This window comes from Musca vetustissima, unplaced genomic scaffold, assembly GCF_032173495.1.
Source record: "Musca vetustissima isolate MV318-11 ecotype Yass unplaced genomic scaffold, APGP_CSIRO_Mvet_v1 utg16036, whole genome shotgun sequence".
Lineage (NCBI taxonomy): Eukaryota > Metazoa > Arthropoda > Insecta > Diptera > Muscidae > Musca > Musca vetustissima.
In genome coordinates this window covers 179,924-194,739 of record NW_026880467.1, presented here as the reverse complement: position 1 = coordinate 194,739, position 14,816 = coordinate 179,924, and the positions used below count along the sequence as shown (strand labels likewise).

The window sequence follows — 14,816 nt, the reverse complement described above, 5'->3', positions numbered from 1 at the left end:
TATGTCCAATTCTGATTTAAATTTTTGGTCGATTTTCCACTTAAATCTTGGTTGAAAAATCATTACCCGAACAAGCATCACTATTTCTAAAAAAAAAACAAAAACTACACCAGCTGTAAATATGTTGGATGCCAAGGTTCATTACATGTGCAAATCCGCAAAACAGCTAAAAAATATTGGCAATGTGGTGAAATTGTGTGAAAATTCTACCGAACACACACACTCTCGCTGGCGCACACAAAACCCACCGCCGAGGCACCCAAAAATATAATTGAAAGTATTATCTTGCCATAACAGGGAAAACGGGGTCTACACTTAAGAACAGCGACAAGTAGCAAAGAGAAGGGGCAATGCAAAGTGGCAAACAGAATGAACACCTGGTGGCATCATGGTGGCATAGATTCCGAACAAACATCCGTGACAATCTAGTTCATGAAATTGCAGTTAAGAGTGCAGTAGTGACAGAAAGGATTTAAATTCAATATGTTTTGGCAACATTATCACACATTTGCTCTCGGCAGCACCTGACACAACGGATGGAAAGGTGGGACAATATCATTATCGTAGAAACACTAACACACAGACACACTCATGTACACACACACTGAAACTGCATACTTAAATAAATTACAAATGGTAATGATTGGCATTTGTGCACGTAGCAGCACCCTGGCATGTTTGTAAGTCTGGATTTTATATGGGCTCGTGATGTGGCCAATGTTGTTACTTTTGTTTTGCCATTTGGATGGAGGGAGGGAGGGAGCGAGAGAGTGAAATGAAAAAGCGTCAAAGAACGAGTGAGACAGGGACAGATTTAAGGTGTTAACAACATTTCAAGCAGCTTAATTGAATTTTCATGAGAAAATATTGTTTTTATTTGTCATTTATATGCACATTGGCCAAAAACACATACACACACAGACTCACACATATACATATCATCATTCACGTACAGATGCCAAAGTGTTCGGGTGTTTTAACAACCCAGTAAACAATTTTTGCCGAATTCGGTCCGATTTCTGTCAGAATCTCTGAAAAAATGTCCGATTCTGATTCCGAATTCCTTCCGATTTCGGTACGAAAGTTGTATGGACGTGGTCACCGAATTCGGAAAGATTTTCTGAAAAAAATCTGAAAAAATATTAGATTTTCTGAACGAATTCGGTCCGAATTCGGTGAAAAAATAGGAGAAAAAATTAGATTTTCGGAAAAGATTCGGAGGACAACTCCGAATTTCTGAAAGAAATCGGGCAGAATTCGAAAGAAAATTCGGAATAAAAATCAGATTTTCTGAAAAAAAACGCTCAGAATTCGGGAGAAAGTTCCGATTTTCTGAAAGAAATCGTTCAGAATTCGGAAGAAATATCGAAAAAATCGTCACACCACTTAAAAATGAAAAAAACACATATTTATTTAAAAAACAAACAATTTATTATTATTTATATTATTTATATTTATTAGTTGAACAGATAACAGATAATTCAATTATTTGTTGTTATTATATACATATATAATTTTTGTAATTCAATGTATCTTTTTAAAATAAAAATAAAATTAATTCAGTCTTTCAATAATTTGTGTCGTGTACAGTGACCAAAAAAAAAATCCGTACACCCCTAGTATTTTTTTGGAGTTTATTTTCAAATATTAGAAGTGTACAATTAATTTTTTGAGTCCCTGTATAATAAAAACAATATAATACACAGGACTATTTAAATTTTTTACGATTCAGATTTTTCCGATTCAGATTTGTCCGATTGAGATTTTTTCGATTCTGCTTTTCTTTTTCGTTTGTTTTGGCGGTCTTTAGCCGAATTAAAGAAATTCTTAATATGAAATTCTATCGTACTTGCAGCAGTGCCCGGGATATGATCTATTGCTGTATCTATATAACAATTAAAGTACATACATATGTACATGTAATCTAACTTATCCATAATCTTAAATAGCGAATACAAACCTCTTATAAGCTTGATGTAATGCATATCTTTTACAGGTATATTTCTGTTGGCACTATTCCATGAAAATCGTGTGATAATTTCGTCCGTCTGGAAAACTAGTTTTAGATTTTCTTGAACAAATTTCCTTATATCGTCATGGGGTTGTGCTTTTATACGTTGAATCTGTAGATAAATATTGATTTGAGTACATACCTATTAAAGAAATGTGGGTTAGAAACTTACCAGTTTGTTTTTCAGTTCGCAATTATCCTTCAGTCTTCTTTCGAAGTCTAATACTTCTTCAGGGGAGCATAGTTGTTCAACGGAAAATACTGATCCTTTCATTTGTACTGCTTTCATGGCGTTTTCTACAGTCATTTTTAACTGAAAGAACTCAGTTGTGAAGTGGGTGTATATTTTGGAATTTTCCTCGGGAGTCGCTACCAGGAATACTTGCTTTGGCACCTAATGGTTCGTTATGAGGTTCACTCAATAATTTGCAAAGTAATTCTTGAGCCTGTTTTTTTGCATTTCTTTTGATAGATCGGCGTGACATTTTTATAATTTTTTCTTACCTGTAATAAACAATTTTGTTTGTTTTTTAATTTTAAACACCTTCTGGAAATTTTTAATTCACTTTTTGAACACTTCTTGTAAACACTTTAATTCAACTATACCGAAGCACGTTTCTCTTTCAACTGCTAAACAAGAACTAAAAATAAAAAGCAGTGCACACAGAAAACCGGTATGTAGTTGTTTTTGCAATTTTTTTCCATCATATTTTTTTGGGAACGAAAGAGAAAGAGGCTGATTCACAACAACAACAAAACGCACATTTTTACAACGGAAAATCTAACAGTTCACAATAACAATAACAAATAGCATTTTTGCTTTGCGCTTTGTTGTTGTTGAGATCTTGAAATGAATGATCACAACAACAACTACTATGGGAGAGAATGTGTCAAACCACCACCATCCGTTTACATGTGGGAGAGAATATGCCAGAGCAATACACAATCTACTCTCTCCGTTTGTACATTTTTCGAGTTTTTTTCGCTTAAAAACACAGGAAAATGTGCAGAAATTCTAAAAAAAAAACGTTTAGAAAATCGGACCAATTTCTATCAGAAATTTCTGAAAAAAACGTCAGAAATTTCGGAAAAAAATCTAAAATCAGAGCAGTCGGAAAAAATTGTTTACTGGGAACATACTAAAAGGCTTTTTTTATTATTTGCTTGGAATATGCATGTGTGCGTGTGTGTGATTGGGTGGCAATAGGCTTTTATGCAACTGATTGTCTTTTTGTTTGATTTTTATGTTTGTATAGCTATAGCGCTACGATTTTTATTTATATCTCTTGGGAGTACTTTTTATTACCTAAATATCTATATACATATGTACATTTGCAAAGAAGATTAACATATCACATATTTTTTTAGAAAAATAAAATGAAACGAATTAAAGGAAACCCAAGAATTGAGAGAACATTTTCCAAATCTATTAAAATTTAACGGGACACAAAATTGGGGATTCTTGATCACAGTAAAATGTCACTTCTCTCTCTTGAAATCACAATAGAGATCGATATTTGTATAATAGATTTGTTTAGTTCATTTTGAAATGAAGGTCGAGCCCCCCTTTCTATTTTTATTTTCTAAGTAGGCATTCAGAGGAAAATATTTCAGTTCGCAGACATATAGTGATTAAACACAATTTTAAGTATATTGAAGGTCCTTGTCGATTTTTTAAACCAAGTGTCTTTAACTTTGGAATTTCGTTTTCTACGGCGGTGAAAACCCACCTGGTAGACTATTTACAATATAGATCCATGATTTTGACATATATGCCATATTTGCGTTCGGGCAAATATTAGGTATTTATAAATAGTTAATTGACGAGGGTATACAAAGTTCGGCCCAGTCGATCTTAACGATGTATTTCTCGTTACTTGATACACATTTCTGTCGTGAAATATTTATTGAACGATTTTGTGTAGGGTAAAATTTAGTCAATTGTTACCAATATATTTAACATGTATCTTCGGTAGCTTATGGAAACATGTTCTGAATTTCATTGATCGTTTGTGAATAAACGCATACGTGACAACATAAAATTGTAATACTAACACAATATCGCTGGGCGATGACAGATCACATTTCAGTATGTAAACAAAATTTTTAGAAAAAACTTGGTGTTTTATTTAACTGAACATTGTGAGTATGTGCAAGGAATATTAACACTATCATCACCATTACATTAAAATAAATAAATAATAACAATAATAAATAGAAAATGAATTAAAGACATTATATTTTAATATCAAAATACGTCAAATAGTTCTGCATTTAAGATTAACAATGATTTTCTACAAACCAGTGTTTGCTGTAGCCACATTCCACTGTATGTGTACGTATATCGTTTATGCGAAGGTGAAAATCTATTCAAATTTATTTGGGATATATTAAAGATATGTAGATTTTGTGTGTGTGTGTTTTTTTATTTTTGCCATAAATTTTAAACTAATTAAAGCCAATGAAATAGAAAAATTGCTTATTAAAAAAAAAATTGTTGTATACATTAAGGCTTTGCTTTGTAGATTTCTATGAAAAGTAAAAGAAATCACTTCTTTGTAAATATTCTCAGAATCCTTTTAAAGCATGCGTACATATGTATGTGTTTACACACATGTTGGTTTATCAAAGAATAAATCGAATCTTTTGTTACTGTTTTATTTTAATTAGATGCATACTTTTAGGTCAAATTCAAACAAAGCCTACTTTTAGATACTTTTAATCTAGATGTGGCTGATAGATCACACATACATAGATAGTGTTTTTCATTTAATTTAATGTTTGTTTTTCTACTTTAAAATGGGTTCTTATGGTTTTGTGGTTTTATTATACATTTTATCATAACTTAATACAGCTGCGATTTCTTCATCCATTCTATCTCCCTCATTCGCACCTTCCAATTTAATAAAATGTCATGTAGCTGTCTAATCTAAGGTGTAAGATCTGCAACCTAGCTCGTTATACTTTGCTCCCCAGAAACCGTGTGTTGGAGTTCAAAGGGCAGTAGCTCATCAGTTCCGTTGCTGTTTTGTTTTTGTTTGCTTCTGGTCGGTGTCAGATGAGGTTATGTTGTTGGTGTTGTTGGCGCTGGTATACAGATGAGTAAATACATCGGACATTAGCTGTGCACACCACCAGTGACATCCGTTTAATGCTGCAAAAACAAGATTAGCTGATGAATTATCGGCAATGGAAAGTGGTAGGTAATAATGGGTTAGTATTATTTTGTTGTAATTATAAACTGAGTAACGGGGGGTTAATGTGATTTAAATATTAATAAAAAACAAAGAATGCATTAGTTGTTATATTTGGCCGATTTGGCCGCATAAGGCCGAATTTTGTCATTCCATTTGATAAACCTCGAAATATTTGTCTGAAACCTCAATAAAGTATACATATAGCGTTAAAGTAAAATTGAAAGTCATTGTATGTCAATTTGGTAATATTCGGTCCGATATTGGAATTGTAGGCACCTTATGTTTGCATTATGGTTCTTAAATGGTTCGGACTTCTTAACAAGAATATTGTCGAAGTGAGTCTCCACTCAATTTGAAAGTTTCGTATACGAAAAGTCCTTCGTTTCCGTTCCTTTTACTCATCCATCAGTTTGTACAACAGAACACATTAAGACATTTGAAATTGTATTTTTCACTTTGACGCCTGCCACATGACACCTGAAATCTGCAAATTAATTTTATGGTTTGTCTGGCCATCTCCTTCTCCGGCTCAAGCTTAAATCCAGCAGTTTGTAAATAAATAAATTAAATCCATCTTTTGTGTTAAAGTCATTTGTTTGATTTTAATAATCTTGAAATGATGATCTCTGATATCCTGAGACTGCCACTACAATACATGGTGTCTTAGTTCGGCAGCAGCAGAGCTGCTGGTGGTTCATTGTTTGTCCAGACACTGTGTTGTTTGTGTCCAGTCAAACACAGACACACACACACACAAATATACACATGCATAAAAAACACACATAGTCACTCAAATTTGTTTCGTTGGAATTACAACGTGACCAGCAAACAGCCAGGAGCGTCTCATACGGCAAGCATTGGCTCTCCATGTGATGCATTACACTCTCGAGCTGAGTTGTTGTTGCTGTGTTGTTCGGCTCTGGCGTTGTATGAATGTCCTTATGCTAAATGAAAGATGAAGAAGCAAACTCAGTGAGCTATAATGCAGACAAAATGCAGGCGGTAGCTGCTCTGTTGTTAGGTGGTGTTCTAGCTGAGCTATTATTTTCTTTGAGTCCTTTGGTGGTGGGTGGAGGAGCCCAGACCACTTTCGGTTCCTTATAGATGATCTTTATCTATGATGTGGCTATGTGAGTGAGGGTGGGCGCGTTGGTTCGTGCAAATGTGCGTTATGGTTATCCCTTTGTTCTATGTATATGTGTTTTCGTGGCCATGACTATGGTTGAGAATGTGTGAGGATGAACGTGTGTGTGTGTGTGCTTGTGTAAATGGTGAAATGCATATCATTGGCAAGCATCCAATTATCATTGTTATTATGTCTTTGGGGAGCATAAATTTGTTTGGCTTTAGCATGACAATGCAATTTAATTCTTCTTCTACTTCTGCCAGGAATTTTTTGTCCTGCTCCTCCTCCTGCTTTAGTGTGTCGTTTATTTTGTTGTTGGGTGTTTTGGTTACTAAAGCAACAACTGTTTTATTATTGCAGAGTATAGAAAGGATTTTTGCCCTACATCCTTATTATTTTTTTCCTCTTCTTTGTCTTTCCAAATCCTGCTTGTATTCAATGGAGCTACCATTGACTTCTATATCAAAAAGGCAAACACACAGGCACACTCACCCTCTCGGCGCCCACCTATTTGTTGGAACAAGGATCTTGAGCGTAGAAAATGTTGATAAATGGGCATTATAACTTAACAAGATTTCAAAATAAAATGAACAGTTTCATTTGAAGATGAATTGCATGGCATCGACGCAATGCATGCTCGGACATATCTCAATGAATATTAGGTAGCCTTGAGATATCAAAGCAAAGAAAAAAGCGAAGTACACGTCGTTCCCATTTTTCAAAATTTCTAATTTAAAACTATTTCAAAATGTATTACCTGAAGGCAATCGACGCTTCAAGGGGGAGCTAACTGACAGTCATGGCTAGACCTAGTTACATATTTACATAGATTTTGGAATCTAAATATAGGATTTTAAGAAGTTTTATACGAAATGATAAATTCATCATTGTAGCCTCCTTCTAATAGATGGGAAATCAAAAAAAATTGCCGTCCGTCTATATTCCTCCAAATATGTCCAAGTAATAAACTGACTTCTGGCACCTTAATTTGGCTCTTTTAAAGCTTTGTTTTGCAAACTTTTGCCAAACAAAGTGGAAGTATTAAATATCAAGGTCGATGGTGAGGCGGTTTATTATACGGAAATGAATTAATTTTACTTAACATGGCATGTACATGGCAATTCGAATCAATCAATTAGCTATTCCCTGAATTTGGTTAGCTCGAATTTGAACTGCATTTATAATGTGGCCAATAAAATCCCCAGAATTATTTTGGCAATACAAAACAAATAAGTAACCATCCGCATGTTAGCTAAGAATTTTGAAAAATATAAATAAAATGTGGGGTGTGGGTCAAGGAAGATGCCTTGAATTGTGATTGTTCTATCGGACATATTAAGACTAAAAACTGCTTCAAACGACGGATGTTCTAACCAAAAATAGTTTAGGCCTGTCTAGAATTTATTCAGTTACCGATGATATAAGCTGACTGTATGTGAGCGTGAGTAGTAGTTGGGGGTAGTTGTTTGGTTTTTGTTGTTGTTGTTGTTTTAATTGTTGATGATGGTGGCGAATTCTTAAGTTATGCCAAACATGTTTTTCGCACTTGCTGCTGATATTAGCATTGCCATCACCAGAACTTTGACAAACCATTAAATTTGAGTATTAAAATGCAGCACTGAATTTAGCAATTAATTCGTTCAGTTTCTAAGCGCGGCACTTTCATATAAATACCCTCCGGCGGTGGTCAATCGACATCAGTTGCCGTCTATTCAACTAACAAATCACAAAACCAAAACCTAAAACATGGCTAAATTCGTGCAAATCCTTTTCGTCGCCTTCTTGGCTATTGCCTTGTGTTCCGCTGAAGCACCTCGTTCTCGTTATGCCCGCGTCCAAGCCAAGCGCACCCGTTTCTTGGCCCGCCAAGAAGTCGCTGCTGAACCTGATGTTGTCACTCCCTATCCCAGCGCTGATGAATTGAAACCCGAAGTGCCTTTCGATGAAGCTGCTGCCTCCACCCCTGAAGAGGAACAAATCCCCAACCAACCCGATGAAGTCTATGGCCCACCAGAACAAGATGTCCCAGTTGCTACCGATGATGTTGCTCCCGTTGAAGGTGAAGTTGAAGCTGAAGCCCCAGTTGCTGAAGAAGAAGCTGTCGTCCCCGTCGCCGAAGAAGAAGTTCCAGCTCGTTTGACAGCTCGTCGTGCTGGTCTCCGTAAGAGTGCTGTTCGTCCCGCCAAATTGCGTAAGGCTGTCCCAGCTAAACGTCATTAAATAAACCATTGGCTGACTGTGATAACTGATTGAAGGAGTTCCAAGCTTACTTTGATGTGGTCTTATATTAATGTTAGTCTTTTTTTGTTTGCACCCTCATAAATCTAATTTAGTCATGTTGAAGATCTTAGGTGAAAATCTACTAAAAAAACCCGTACTAACGAACAATCCGAAATAAATAATTGTATACAATTTTATTGTACAGAATATAAATTATGTGTTTAATTGAAATTATTTTTTGTGATAACCTTCTGCAGAACAATGAAAGGGAGACACACTCCGTGGTTTAATATTATAGGATATTTTAAGATATAGTCCATATATAAAATAAATAAATATCAGGAATGGCAATAAAAATTTAGTACATCTAAAAAATTAGAATGATAATATGAAAAAAAATATATATAACTTCGAAAGATGTGTTAGAAGGTACAATTTTTAGACTTGATGAAGGCAGAAGTCAATTTTTTAATCTAACAAAAATATCGAATTTTCGATCTATTGCTTTTTATAGTCTCAGCCGTGTGGTTAGAGAGGGTATATATACATTGTAACGTTAAAAATGTGCCTCATGGACGTAAAGCAGTCGATTTACAAACCGATTTCATTCAAACTGTATACATATCTGAAGAAGGCACTTCTAGCCCCTCTCCCACAACATATTGAATAATTGTAAAGTTAATTAAAAAATTACCTACCTCAACACTAGACAGCAATGCCGCAGAGATGAATCCGTACGGCTATATATGTTGACAACACCGAATGACACTTTTTTACTTGTTGTAATTCCTTATGCTGATCTTCCTAAAAAACAAAAAAGTAAAGAGAAACACAATAAATATACTTAGAAAATTGGGCAATAAAAAATTAAGCATTCACATTCATATAAACTGTGCGAATTTTCTATGGATCTGTAAGGAGGCTTGATATTTTAACTTGAGGCATCCTATCGTAGACAGTATTGTAGGAACAGCCAAACTTACTTATATTATTTATACGTCGTATCCATATCTTCAAGCGAATAAAAAGTCAAAGTTCGGGAATATGGCGTCATCATTTATTTTGCTGGTGACCCTATTATACTTGTAGAGATAACTTCATATAGACATTTTTTATACTGAATTTATTGACATACATATAGGGTTTTATTGACAAGAAATGGGCAAAATTAAAAATGGCCCATTAAAATTTTAAAATATAGATCACGTCTTTGAGGACCGAACCTAAAATCGTTTGAGCAACATTATGAATATTACGATGATGAAAAATCTCATCTTGTGATAATTGGAGTCCGGTTCAATAAATTAAGGACGAAAAGGACACACAAGGAATCGATCTGGAAATAAAAAAATGTTCAACAAAAAATCCCTTATTCGAATTTAGTGAAGAAATTTAATGCCAAAAAGCTATCTCTTTAATTATAATAATTTCGCCATCAAAAAATTATCACGCAATATCTCCAAACTTTGATCTATGTCGAATTTTTCCTTCTGGGGTTTTCATATATTCCATAGGGTCTTTCATCCCCAATAGGAATTTCTACATCAAAAACTACATTATTTCATAGTTAAATAAGTTCAACGTGAAATTTCGTACGCTCGGCGTATTTCGGTAACATTCATATAAATACAAGCCTTTTACTTTTGCGATGAAAAATATCGAGTTTTAGGTAGGGGTCTTACAAATCAAAAAAATTTTAAATTCAAATGGTACCAAGTCTGATAAATTCATATTTAACTGGTGACCCATAAGACGATACTTAATATTTTTAATTTAATTTACTTTGTATGAATGTTAATTACATTAAAGACTTACATATTATGTAATGACAAACATGTTTTTGTATTCTAAAACAACAACCAGCGTGATATTTATAAATAATTTTTGTAAACATTTATTTTCATTTTCAATGTAAAAGAATTAAATTTCCAGAATATGTGTAACCCACTTCATGCTAATTGATTCATAAATCTTCTTGACAATTGTAATGCTCTACTCACTATTGAACTATTTGAACAACAACGACAACAAATTAATATATTCCAATAAAAGTTCCGGTCACTATGGAACTTAGGGTTATTGTACGAAAACCTATGAAATTATTAAATTATTCCAATCAGGTCTAAACACAGACACACACACGCACCAACTACAACAGCTACACCGACACCGACAGCACCAAGAACTACACGGCATATCATTTACATATCATGGATGGACACACAAAGCAATTTATTCGTCAAAAATTCTTAAGAAAATCACCGATCGTATAAATAGTTGAAATCGAAAATAGTTCGGTATCAGTTGCTTTTCAACCGAACATATCAATCAACCTACACAAACATGGCTAAATTCATGCAAATCCTTTTCGTTGCCTTCTTGGCTATTGCTTTGGTCAGTGCTGAAGCTCCTCGCAGACGTTTCCAAGGCAGACGTCGTTTCTTGGCCCGTCAAGAGGTGGCAGAAGAAGCTGTTACTCCTTATCCCTCGGCTGATGAATTGAAACCTGAGGTGCCATTCAATGAAGCTGAAGCTCCCGAAGAACAAACTCCCAATCAACCCGATGAAGTCTATGGTCCACCAGAACAAGATTTACCAGCTGAAACTGATGACATTGTCCCAGTTGAAGAAGAAGAAGAAGCTGTTGCTGCTGAAGAAGCTGCCGCTGAAGAAGAAGCTGTCGAATCTGCTCGTTTCACCGCTCGTCGTGCTGGTGCCCGCAGAGTTGCTGCTCGTCCCGCTAAATTGCGTAAAGCTGCTCCTGCTCGTCTCCAACGTCAATTTGTTCGCCAACCCGTCTTCTTCTACGTAGCTCAATAAGTTAATGGAGTATCTAGACTAGACTTTCACCAATTACATTGTTTGCATAATTTAGACCACATTTTTTAGTCATGTTAATATTTTTTAGGTTGATAATTAAGAATACTATTCGATAAAACCAATTACGAAAAATAATAAAAAGAATCTTAAAAAAATACACTAAGATGTGTGCATTCAAACTAGCTAAAATATGGGAGGTATGTCAAATCATGGGCCCACATTGTTAATTATTTTTCACGACAGACAGACTCTTAGGAACGAGACCATTATGTTAGGGTCTAGGTCAATACATGGACCTATATTGAACCTCCAAAACCCTTGAGTGTTTGGAAAACGAAGATTCAAATTTAAAAGATTCAAATTAGCAATATTCTACAATATTTTCTATAATATCTTAAATTGATTGTTGACACATGCTAATAGTTATGGTGTTTGAATATGGTGAAACTATGTCGAAATTTGTTTAATTTTTTTCTTACTTACTGGAAATATGAAATACTACATTACAGCCAATGGGAAATTACCTAAAATTCGTAAATACCCTTATATGAAGGCTGTAAGAAAAAATGGGCAATTGCAGTGGCATGGCCTACATCGAATATGACCATCCTCTAAACTGAGTAGTTTGTGTAATCGAAATATTTATACAAATATATACTTCCCGTCAGAAGGGAATTTTTTTAACCTATTAAAGTTTTAGAACCCTCTTAAAGTTAAAAAAAAAACATTTTAGACAATTTGGATTTGATTTAGAAATTCATGTCCGGTACGCATAATAGGAGTTACTGCTTTGCACAAACTTTGGGAATTGTAATATTTTTTACGAAACCTAGATTAAGTCTAAGGTTGATTTATATTGGAAAAGAAAAGCCCTTATTTTTGATGGCGGGCATGATAACTCCTCACTGGGACATCGGAATCCGAAAATTCCAACGGTGTTAGAAAGAGTACATGTCTGGATCTCGTATGATGTAGGATTATTGACTTCGCCCTAAAATTAGCAAAATGGCAGACCTTTAAAAAAATATTTTTGGAAAATTGCCGATTTTTTACCAAAAACCAAGTTAAAAAATAAGGAGAAAATACTTTGTAAATATGTACGGCATTGTGGAAAAAGAGAAAAGAGATTCTTGAAGGAAATTTGTCCAACTTGTAAAAAGCTTTTTCACCATACTCAAAGTGTTAAACCAATTTTCCACCTGTATGGGTATTTTTGTGATTCGTTTCCTCTGAGGATAAAAAAACACCTCTGTACAATTTACAATAGCAAAACCTCCATGTAAATGCGTTATACATAGTAGTGTGTAAAAGAAGTTCGCCTGTCTGAACTTAACTGGCATATTTAACTATTTTTTTTAAATAATTTAGACCAAGTTATAGGGGAGGAACTTAATTATATTTATTATAAATATTACTATAGTCATATTATAATTAAATCACGTACCCTTAAAGAGTTATTGTGCGCAACAATGAACCAAACATCCGATCTTATGGGTTCTTTTCCGACTTTATCAAATGATATAGCCATACGAATATTAAATTGATTTTACTGAAACCAGGCATTTGAATTATTAACTTTATTCCGCCAGAGCTTTGAATATAATATTTTCAAATTATACGGAAATAATATTCAGGGGAAGTTTCACACACTGGTCAACGCGCTGTTTGTGCGTTAAACTCCAACAAACACAGCTAATGCTACCACTTGTGACATTGTACGATATTTCACATTGAATAATTAAAACACCGACCACCATCAGCAGTTAGCATTCCAGACAATAATAACGAACTATAAATGCTGTATTCATTTGAATTTGATTTGTATAAAAAGGTTATTTTATTCGGAATAGAACATCAGTTATCGATTATCCCATAACAAATCACAATCAAAACATCAATAGAACATGGCTAAATTCATGCAAATCCTTTTCGTTGCCTTCTTGGTCATCGCATTGGTTGCCGCCCAACCAAAACGTTTCCAAGGTAGACGTAATCGTTTGGCTCGCCAAGAATTGGAGGAACCTGTTACCCCTTATCCAAGTGCCGATGAATTGAAACCAGAAGTTCCATTCGATGAAGCTGTTGCCGCTGAAGAACAAACTCCATTCACCCCTGTTTCTGCCGAAGGCGAAACTCCATTGACACCAGTAGCTCCAGAAGGCGAAACTCCCTTCACCCCTGTTGTTAACGAAGAAGAAACTCCCTATACACCCGATGAAGTCTATGGCCCACCAGAAGAAGATGAAGCAGTCGTAGATACTCAAGATGTTGTTGAAGAAGAATATGTTCCAACTGAAGAAGAAATTGCCTCTGCTCGTTTAACTTCTCGTCGTGGCGCTGTCCGCAAAGCTGCTGTTCGTCCAGCTAAATTGCGTAAAGTTGCTGCCCGCCCCGCTAAATTGCGTAAAGCTGTCCCAGCACGACTCCAAGTCCAGCCACAATACGTTCCTCAACCCATCTTCTATTATATTTCCCAATAAGCTCATAGGGAGCCATGGACCAGAGGATTAATAATTGTTTTCTGTTAAATTGTTCACATTACTATTGATGTAATAAAATCGAAATGAAAAAATAGTAAAAAAGTGTCAGTCGGTGTATTCAGACTTATTATAAAATGTATATGTTTTAATCAAAGAGTTGAACATCTGTAGAGAGGTACCAGAAGCGGTTGCTCTATAGACCTCATCTTCTGATTTAAATTAGGTTTGGTAAAATATTACGATGTGCAAACTAAGAATTCAATCGATTATTCCATTCGCTTTAAATTAAATTTATAGGTTTGTAAAATGTTGACACTTTGTGGGGGAGGTGACCCATAGGTCCCACCTTCGAACATGATCTGTGTAGGGTAACCATACTTCGATGTGTAAATGTTCGATGAAATTCGACTGTTATTTTTCATAATATATAGTATTTTGAACATATATCTGGCTATTCCTTACTAGTCCTGATAAAAAATCTAAACTTTTGTGGGCGGATATTTTTAAAATTTGGTAGGGATTTTAGTAAAGCATAATGGGGACCCCCCATTCTCGGTGTCAAACATTTTTTGATTTAATACGAATCTACTCTAATTCTAGAATGTCCCTACAAAATTTCAAATGAAAATCTCCCTTAAGTAATAAAGATGATAAAAACTCTACATGTCGCGTTGCTGCATTGCCACACAATGTGAATATCCATATTTGCGTGAAGTCGCCATTAAAAAAGAGTTGTTTCGAAATGAATACCTTAAAGCAGTGAAAGGCTAGAATTCGAAACGACTAAAGGTATACTTTAAGTTTTACAGTAAATAGTTTTGTTGCGAACCTATCAAAGAAGAATGAATTTGTAATTTACCACTTTGGATTCTAAATGAAGAAAGGAAAGAAGAAAAATGTCCTCCAAAGATTTATAAATATTGGTCCACATTGTAGCATTGCTCCATTGCAACACCCCAAAT

General features: G+C 34.7%; 3 protein-coding genes across 4 annotated transcripts; 2 read left to right on the top strand and 1 right to left on the bottom strand.

Moving 5' to 3' along the window:
* Positions 1 to 1,408: 1,408 nt before the first annotated feature.
* On the bottom strand, positions 1,409 to 2,364 carry LOC133326134 (uncharacterized). 2 transcript variants are annotated; one of them, XM_061534811.1, is made up of 3 exons: positions 2,184 to 2,364; positions 1,961 to 2,123; positions 1,409 to 1,885 (listed from the first exon to the last, which is right to left on the bottom strand). In XM_061534811.1, the coding sequence occupies exons 1-3, from the start codon at positions 2,316 to 2,318 to the stop codon at positions 1,722 to 1,724; spliced, it is 462 nt and encodes a 153-aa protein (XP_061390795.1). In that variant the 5' UTR covers positions 2,319 to 2,364; the 3' UTR covers positions 1,409 to 1,721. The 2 variants fall into 2 exon arrangements, with proteins under 2 accessions (XP_061390795.1, XP_061390794.1); XM_061534810.1 differs by having other exon boundaries at positions 1,409 to 2,123.
* Positions 2,365 to 8,067: 5,703 nt separating this feature from the next.
* Positions 8,068 to 11,374, top strand: LOC133326114 (uncharacterized). Its single transcript, XM_061534788.1, has 2 exons — positions 8,068 to 8,525; positions 10,848 to 11,374. Exons 1-2 carry the CDS (start codon positions 8,081 to 8,083, stop codon positions 11,372 to 11,374), a joined length of 972 nt encoding a protein of 323 aa, XP_061390772.1. The 5' UTR covers positions 8,068 to 8,080.
* A 1,904-nt stretch (positions 11,375 to 13,278) lies between these two features.
* Positions 13,279 to 13,854, top strand: LOC133326113 (myb-like protein V). The gene has a single exon (XM_061534787.1). The coding sequence runs from the start codon at positions 13,279 to 13,281 to the stop codon at positions 13,852 to 13,854; it is 576 nt and encodes a 191-aa protein (XP_061390771.1).
* Positions 13,855 to 14,816: the final 962 nt, after the last annotated feature.